This window comes from Bidens hawaiensis, unplaced genomic scaffold (assembly GCF_021521415.1).
Source record: "Bidens hawaiensis isolate Kalapana, Puna unplaced genomic scaffold, B.hawaiensis_p1.1 tig00014404_1, whole genome shotgun sequence".
Lineage (NCBI taxonomy): Eukaryota > Viridiplantae > Streptophyta > Magnoliopsida > Asterales > Asteraceae > Bidens > Bidens hawaiensis.
In genome coordinates this window covers 3,781-13,176 of record NW_027492246.1, presented here as the reverse complement: position 1 = coordinate 13,176, position 9,396 = coordinate 3,781, and the positions used below count along the sequence as shown (strand labels likewise).

The following is a 9,396-nucleotide window of genomic DNA, read 5'->3' as shown; positions in this document are numbered from 1 at the left end:
ATCATTCTACCAAATTTTAACTCAAACTGAGGTCGTTTAACCAACCTTTTTTACCAATTTACTAAGCCATAAATGCGAGATCTTGTTCTCAGCTTTGATCAAGGTGGTGTTGTCACTTTTACCCGAAACCCAACCCGAGAAAACCTGTACCCAAACCCGAACTAACCCAAACCCAAAAAAAGACTACCCGACCCGAACCAAAGTAATTCAGGTTGGTTCTCGGGTTTGATTTATAAGTTTCGGGTCAATCCGGAAAAACCCAAACCCGAAAAACCCGTGAGAGATTTGAGTTGGGTTTCGGATCAAAATTTAAAACTTTGAAACTCGAAGAACCCGACCCGAAATACTTGAAACCCGAAAAACAAGGCCAAGATTCATACTTCATGAATCTTTGTGGCCCGATCCACCATTCTAAGTCTATTGCAAGCCAAGATCTAATAAACAAAACAAGCTTTAATCCAAGATCTATACTTTCTGTGGTCCGATCTACCATTCTAAGTCTATTTAAACTTTAGCAAAACACACTAACTTTGAATCCTTAAACAATCAGCTTCTGTCCGATCAACAAACCAGATCTAGTTTCAGATCTGGTTATGTGGCCGGATCGTGTGATGCTGAAAGTAATATGAATGATCAACCACAACAATCGATGCGGTGAGTGAGGATGCAGAGCTTCCATCTGAAGAAGCTTAACGGGTTTCACGCGGTAGGGTTTAGAGAGAAGGAAGCTTAACATGGTGGTCATCTCCTGCTGTCACCGAGCTCGAGATGGTTGTTGCGGTGAAGGGAGAAGAGAAGGATGGTGAAGAAGACAGCCAGGTGTTGTGGGGTTTTTTTTACTATAAAATTATTATTTTCGTCCATGTGATTTTAAAACGGAGCACCCGTTAGTCCCTGAGAGAAATATAGAATTTAGAATTGAGTCCTTCTTGTGTTATTTGGGTTTTTTATGGTTCTTTTTTTTATTATTCGTATTATTTTTTATGGTTTTTTTTTTGTGTTATTTGTATTATTTGGGTTTTTTTATTTATATAATTTTTATTTTTATTGTAAAAATTATCTTTTAATATATATTCTTGTTTTAAATTAAAAAAATCATAAAATTCGTTGAAGTCAGCGCTAGCTTAAACCACAACAGACACAATATTATTGGATGAATTCGGAGCCCGACTTCAGCGACAACACAACGTCTAAGAGTAATAGTGATGAAAAGTAGGTGTATATAAGATGGTAACCAATAATTAAAAGTGAAGTCTTTATTAAACGGATAGGCAACGGGTCATACAAGATACAGAATACACCACTTGACTAGAGGTGCACAAATCGAGTATTTTCAGGAACCGGAACCGAGTAGGAACCAGTTCCGGGTATGGTCAACAAAAGTCAAAACTGGGTCAAGTAGGAACCGGTTCTGGGTATAGTTTGGTATTTGATCAGGTTTTTAGGGTTCCTTTCGGGTTTCAGGCAAGGCAGGGTTGGGTTTTGACCAGGTGTTTCTGGTGTCCGGGTCAGTTCTGGTTCCGGGTACGACTGCGGGAAGAGATGTAGCGCTACAATAAATATTAAACGAAAAGAGCAAAGCATGTGTGAACTAGAATAACTCTTAAAAAGAAACAATAACGTAACTGCGTGGAACGTGTTCTGCATGCGGAGCACCTGGGTCGAATGAACCCGACGTCTTATGTTCCGGTTATCATAAACGGCTAGGATCCATTGGCACAAGAGGTGTCATCCTCGTGTTCTACAAGTCTAGAGCACCTTCTACTGTATCGAACCTATGAAACATGATGAACGGTTTTATATAAATCCGTATGTGTATTATTATTTGTGCCGTATTATATATGCCATTGTTGTATCCATACACATGGAAAAGGGTCAACAACATTTTTTTTATGTAACAAGCGGTCCTGAGACTTAAGAAAAAGGTAATTCGAATAGACTTAAGTGACACCAATTGTTTAATTTATTTTGTTTTTAGTTATGTTTATTAAGACAAGTAGGTCGAGAAGAAGGTCCCCGGTGTGAGGCGATTTTTCAGATATCCGGCATTATTATCATTATCCGGCTAAATAGCACGCCAGAGAGGTATTATCTGGCCGCACGCCTTGGGGACGGCGGCAGAAGGGGAATAGGGGCCAGCGTTATGGTGAGGCTTTCCCACAAGGAAGGTTACAGTACCGACTGATATTTTTCTTAAATATCTTTCCTTTTAAGTAAATGGCTACCATTTATCATATTCCAGGTCAACTTTTCACATATGAAGCAAAACCATAGTAAGTTTGACCAAAACTCCATGTAATTATTTCTTCCCATTTTAACCTTAAAAAAACAAAATACAAAAACTGTTCAAGCCCACCTCTTATGTTCCTTGGACACTCTAGATTTTGTTGACTTTGAACTTGTCACATTTCTACTCTTATAACCTCCAGAAACAGACTTTGACTCCTTTGACTTTGACAAGTTGACCGAATCCGCTTGTTGATTTAGAGACTTCTCTTTCAAAGGAATCGCGGGTCGTAAAGGTTGTTCACTCAATTTGACCGTAAGCTTAGATGTACTCGAATGTGTCGGTTTTTGAGTTTTCAAAACAGCAACATTATTATCTTCCTTGTTAATGTGATGTGTCACGGGAGTCCGAGGTTTTGTTTTGACAGAGGAATCTGAATCATCAGACGGGCCGGTCGTGCTGTCCATGTCATAGATTATATTGTCTAACATGACAGGAAGGTTTTTTGAACTGGAAGTTGACTTTGAGGAAGATGGTCTTCTCAGTCTTGTGAGATGCATCACCTAATATATGCAATCAAATTGTAAATAGTTATATAATATAGTTTAGTAAGAAACCATAAGTCACATCATTTTGCCTCATTGATAAAGCTAGAAAAGGAACTAAACTTAAATATAACAGGAAAATATAAAAGAGTAAACTAAAAGAATGGTCCATTTGAAGTAAAATGACAAAAATGCTTCTCACGTGATAGGCAAATGACTAGAGGTGCAAGCGAGACTAGCAGCTCACGAGCTATTGGAGATCAGCTCATGAAAAGCTCGATCAAGCCGAGCTTAAACAAGCTGGAGCCTAAAAATAAGCTCGTTTAATAAGCGAGCCCGAGCCCAAGCTTCAGGCACCGAGGTCGAGCCGGCTTGCGAGCCTATTAATTATATGATTATATTTAATATATATATAGCGGAAGGATAATTTGAGAATTCCTTGAGTTTTAAGAACTCGATGTAACAATTTTTTTTTGAATTATTTTCAGATGCATTATGTGTTAAATTTATTATAATTTTACTTCTTTGTATTTTTCTTACACAAATCAAAAAGTGAAACCAATGTAACGAACTGTTACATTACAGTGGAACAGTGAAATGTAACAGTTTGTTAACTGGTTTCACTTTCCAATTTTTGTAAAAAATACTATAAATATATAAAAATTAATTAAAATGAGACGAGCTCGAGCTTGCAAAACTACTCACGCACCGAGCTCAAGCTTTAGAAATTGAGCTTAAAACAAACCGATCTCGAGCCTAGTCGAATCGGGCTCGTTTACAGGAAAATAGGATGCAGGATAGTGAAAATGACTAAAAGTGTGCAAAAGTTTTAAAAAAACGACATCCAGTGTAGTTATTGAAGCCAAAAGGTAAAACATGCAATTTCATATAAACCTAAAGAACATAAAAGAATTGTAATTTACTAAATATAAAAAAGTTTAATAAGAGTACACTAATGACTAACCTTCTCTTCAAGAACCATCATGTCTTTCCTAAGCTTTGTGATCAACATGTTTTTCCTACGAATAACGTCTTCCAGTTCCGCAACTCTCTATTTTATAAACAAAACAAAAAAAATGTTACAAAATATCAAATTTTGTAATCCATAATCCATATGATAAATGAGATTGAAATGTACCCTTGAATTATGAGATTCTGTTGACTTGAGAAAATCAGATAATTCTTGGATTGCAGCATTCTTTTCTTCACATTCTCTTCTGAGTTTAACAATATCATGTTCAACCGGAATATTCCACTATAAAAGATACACAATAATAATATTAGGCTCGGTATGTATGTAGGGGGAGTTCATGAGAAAACCACATAGTTACAAGATAACCGAGAACACTACTGCCAACTAATCAGTTTTTTTTTTCATTTCTTTTAAGTATAAGGTTATAAATGTAAAAAGATTAAAAAAAAACAAAAAAAAAACAATTATAAAAAATACATAGCTCACGAAGTTACATATATTAGCTAACAAAGTTACATATGTATGCCTCATATACGAGGTACATATATGTGACTTTGTGAGCTATAAATATATTTTTTACTTTTGTTATCTAATCTTATGATAAAAAAAAATTTTAAAATTGATCGTTAAAAGTAGTTGTCTCGATTTTCTTGTATATGTTTAGTTTTCACATGTAACCGCAAGTATCATATCAGTTTATTCATACCAGAACATCTGTTGAGGAGCTGACACTCGGAGCCCAATCCGACAAATCAGACATGCGACGTTCTTCTTGATCGTCATTAGCCATTTTAGACTGAATCTTATTACCATCATCATTATCATTATAAATAGATTTGCTAGTAATATCCACCTGTATGAATGAACAAGTAATAACTAATAAATAAATTCATCAACAACTTTGTTTATATATATATATATATATATATATATATATATAGCGAGTTCAATTCTAACTCAGTTTCTTACTTCTTTGTAATCTGATTGTGGTTGATGATAGTTGCAATGCGGACACTCGCAGCCCGAAAACTCATAATTATAGGATGTGAAATCTGGTTTATCCTTGAAATAGTTTACCTGCTCACATAACTTGTCAAGCTTTTCCTGCATACCTAAAAGCACCTGGTCCTGCAAATAGTTTGTGACAAAAGATGAAATTTTATGTACAGATTAATAAAGTTAGCCAAATTAGGGGTGTGCATAAAACCGAAAATCTGGGAAACCAAACTGAAACAAAAACCGACGGCTTGGTTTTATATTTTTGTAAAAACAGATGTTACGGGTCAGTTTTGGTTTTGGTTTTGTGTGTAATAAAAAACCAAAAACCAAACAAAAACTGAATTTATAACTTTTCATTTTTATTTTAATTAACTTACAGGAATTTAACAAATTAGTTATTAATTGACAATATGATTTAGACTCAAATTCATTATTTTGGCCCCCTTTTGAAAACTTTTGGCCAAAAATTTTCAAGCTCCAAGGACAAAACCGAAAAACCGAAACTGAACAGAACCTAAACTGGAAACCATATAGAACCCAAACCAAACCAAACCAAACTGAAACCGTAACCGAACAGAATCCAAACTGGATACCTAAAAGGCCGAAACCGATCATAACCCAAACCAAAAACTGAAACTAAATGGAAACCTAACCTAAAACCGATACTGAACAGAGCTCAAACCGGAAACCAAAAAACAGAAACCGAAAAGAACACAAACCAAAAACCGAACCTAAGACCGAAAGCGAACAGAAACCAAATCAAAAAAGCGAAACCAAAACTGACCAAAAACCTAACCGAAAACCAAAACTGAACATAAACTAAACTGAAAAACCAAAACCAAATAAAAACCGAACAGAACCCTACCCAAAAACTGAAACCAAACGGTTGTCTTAGAGCATGTTTGGGATTGAGTTTGAAAACCCCTTATTGGTTTATTGGTCTTTTAAAAAAGCCAATAAGTTAAAAGGTGTTTGGCTATTACAAAAATCTTTTTTATTTTAGCTTTTTGAAAGGGTCAAAAGGCAGTTTTCTAAAATCCTCAAATCCTTGCTTTTCAAAATGGCTTTTTGAAAAAGTCAATAAGCCAATAAGTTGTTTTCAAACTCAATCCCAAACATGCTCTAAGACTTGGAAAAAAATATGTTTTCAAACCAAACCATGCACACCCCTAAATTAAATCAAGTAAATGTGTTTTCAAATTTCAACCAGCAAACAATTACTCAATAATTAAAGCATTCTACTTGAATATTAATGCATATTCAATCACAAAACAAAACAAAAATTAATTAAACACAAATGTAACTGAATTAACTAACTAACTAACTAACTGATTAATTAAACACAAAGGTAACTGATTAACTAATTTTTTTGGCCAAATATTTTCAAGAAAAAATGACAGAACCCAAAAAAACAAAACCTAACCGAACTCAACCGGAACCCAATGCTTTTTCAAAACTTTAGTAAACCTTAGAAAACTGCAGTCTCCATTTTTGGATCAGTTTTAACCCAAAACCGAAACGTGCACACCTCTACTGAAAACCAACACCGAAACCGGAAAAAAAAAACGGTTTTTAAATTCCGTTTTAGCCCAAAACAGACCCAAACAGAATTGTGCACGCCACTAACCGATACCAACAAAGTGAAACAGGAAAAAACAATTTTTAAAAATTTAAAAGCTGAACTTTCGGTTTTCCGTTTGGTTTTAGCCCAAAACCGACCCTAACCGAACTATACACACCCTTGAGCCAAATCATAACATGATGAAATTCAGTAAATGTGCTTTTAACCAGGCTGTTCAAAAAGCTCGAGGCTCGTGGCTCGCTCGATAAAAGCTCAAATAAAACTAGCTATAAAAAGTTGATTTGAAACATCCTGAGCTGTTGGATCATTTTTGTAACCGAGCCAAAATCGACCCAGGCTCGGCTCGTTAGCTTGATCTTAAGCTCGTTTAACTTCAAAATCGAGCTAGATCCTAGCTAAGTTGCCTCGTTTAATTTCGAGCCCAAGCACATGATTACTCCATAAACCACCCGGGCTCGACTCGTGAACCCTAACTACTCCAATAATTAAAGCACTCAAAAATAAACCCCAAATTCAATAACCCTCCCTGAATTAATTAAGCATGATTAATCACAAAACAAAAAATATTAATTAAACACAAATGTACCCGAATTAACAAACTAACTAACTTACCCGAATCTCAACCGATTTCTTCAACTGCCCAACAAGCATACTACTCCTCTTCGCATTCGCATTCGCATTCGCAACCGCAATAACCGCCACAACCAACACCCGTTGCATCGGGCTAAACATCTCCCACGCCACCGCTTCTTCGGGGCTCAACCCGCCTCCGATCGCTTTCGCCGAGGTCGCTTCTTCGGCCCCGATGATTGGCCCCTGTAACGACACCCACGCGAGCTGTTTCGCGGGTCGGGTCGGCGGGGTGAAGTGGGTGGAGAGTCGTCTGGGAGATGGGTTTGTGAATTGGGTGATTGAGATCCACGGCGGCGGAGTGAACGGTGGTGGAAAGTGGTCGTCGGAGGTCATTTCTACGGCGGAGATACGGCGGTGGAATTATTATTATTATTATTATTATTATTATTATTATTTTGTATTTAAAATGGTAGGGTTTAGGAGGGAATGTGAGTTGGGTATTTATTTAAAATTATTATTATTTGGAGATTGTGTTATTATTTATTATTGATAGCCGTTGAGATTCTCGAGGTTTGAAATTTAAAGTTTGTTTTTTTATTAATTACCATTTTTTTCCAATTATAAGCATGGGTTCTGGCTTATTTCCTATCGATATCCCTAAGAATATGATCATCATACACCATCCTGATGGTTACTGTACAGTTTTATACGGCCAAAATTCCGACTGCGCGTTGATTAATTGTTAGTTCTCACTTCACTGATTAATTTTTGTTAATCGGTCAATGGTCAAATCCGGTAAAATCACGATTAATCGGGCTTATTCGGCTTTTTCTAATGAGGTTCTGGCAAAAAATCGATGGTTTTCGACGAGATTCCGGCCAAAATCAATTTTTTCCGGCGAGAAACCTGCAAAAATCATCGGTTTCTAGCCAAATTCTGGCCAAAATGTGTTTGTTTATGTATAAATCTGAAAATTACATATAAAAATGCGTGCGTGTATGTATAAAACTGAAAATTATACAGTAAAGTTCGATTCGATTAATCCCAATTAATTGCTACTCCCCCACCCCCACCGCCCGACTAGCGATTTTTACAACGCTCGCTAAAGGGTTATATAAGCCATACATGACGGACAAATGTATGGAGATGACACAAAAAAAATTCAGTCTATACGGCCCGTATAGCTCTATACGAGTTGTATAGACCTTCAACAACTCAGGCCATGTACAACCCGTATAGCCCTATATGATCCATACAGGTGAAAAGTGGTGTGTGAAAATCCATGGTGGTGTATGAAGATCCTATGCATACCCATATACTTACATTAAAAATCAATACATTTTCTCTTTCATGTTTAATTAAATAATATTTTTTTATATATTTATCATTATCCATTATCTATTCTCCACTCACAATCGCTTTCGGAAAATATTGCACGATGTGAATAGTGTAGCCCCAAATTTAACATTCCTATATAGCATTTTCTCTCAACTCTACTCACAATCACTCATAACCATACCATATAATTTACAAAACTTGCTCACATATTTATAAAGAACAGACTAAGAATGCTCTTATATCGATCTCTCAGGCACTCGTAGGGGGTGTGGGGCCAGGTTGTTCGTAATGCTACTTGAGTTTGGTTTGTTAAAAACTTATATTAAGTATGGCTTAAAAACCAGTGTTGGCCCAAAATTTTAGGGGTGGAGAAAAAATTAGGAGACCTTTTGTATTGTATTTGTTTGATTAACAACTTTAAAATTATTCAATTATATGATGATTAAACTTGAGATTAAAAGTTCGTGATTTATGCCAAATTCATTATGTGTTGTGTTTTATGGTTCAGCTGTAGAATATGATCGATTAAACTTAGGAGACCTTTTGTATATTTGTACAACTTTATCGCAGCCTTTACTCATGGATGCTAATGCAACGTTTTATATTCATGTAATTGCTATTTGTTATGTTTTTTAACATTTAGACGATATTTTTTATTCACTTTGAGTGTTTTTAGCACTTTGTATCTCGACCGGTTTGAAGGTTATTTTGAGTATCTATGAGAAAAGTCAAAAAGGTATTTATATATTTGGGTATAAAACTGGGTATTTTTTGAATTCAAAACCAATTTATTCACGTGAAATTTGGGAAATAAGAATCGCAATTTGCAGGTCTAGGGACAAATTTGGATTAAGAGTTGATTTGCGATTCAAGAAAATTTAGAAGTCAAAGTTACATCACACAAAAGTGAAACTTATTTTTATTATTCAATAACTAAAATAACTAAGAAGAAGAAGAAGAAGACAGTGGATTATCAAACGACCCAATCAAAGTTCACCTCGAGATTTCTATTATCAAACCACAAATAACACTTATATTTTGTGGTCATAATGTTGAGAGAATGATATGAGGAGTTAAGACGGTAATGGAGCGGAGAGGCTTGACGAATCATCGAGTGCTTAGTTCGGGCATTCAAAGTAACGACGACACACAAATAGAT

The 9,396-nt window shown here is 35.6% G+C and overlaps 1 protein-coding gene across 1 annotated transcript; it reads right to left on the bottom strand.

Annotated features, from left to right (window-relative positions):
• Nucleotides 1–2,319: 2,319 nt before the first annotated feature.
• On the bottom strand, nt 2,320–4,572 carry LOC143546559 (uncharacterized). Its single transcript, XM_077038207.1, has 4 exons — nt 4,452–4,572; nt 3,911–4,027; nt 3,737–3,823; nt 2,320–2,790 (listed from the first exon to the last, which is right to left on the bottom strand). Exons 1-4 carry the CDS (start codon nt 4,533–4,535, stop codon nt 2,347–2,349), a joined length of 732 nt encoding a protein of 243 aa, XP_076894322.1. The 5' UTR covers nt 4,536–4,572; the 3' UTR covers nt 2,320–2,346.
• Nucleotides 4,573–9,396: the final 4,824 nt, after the last annotated feature.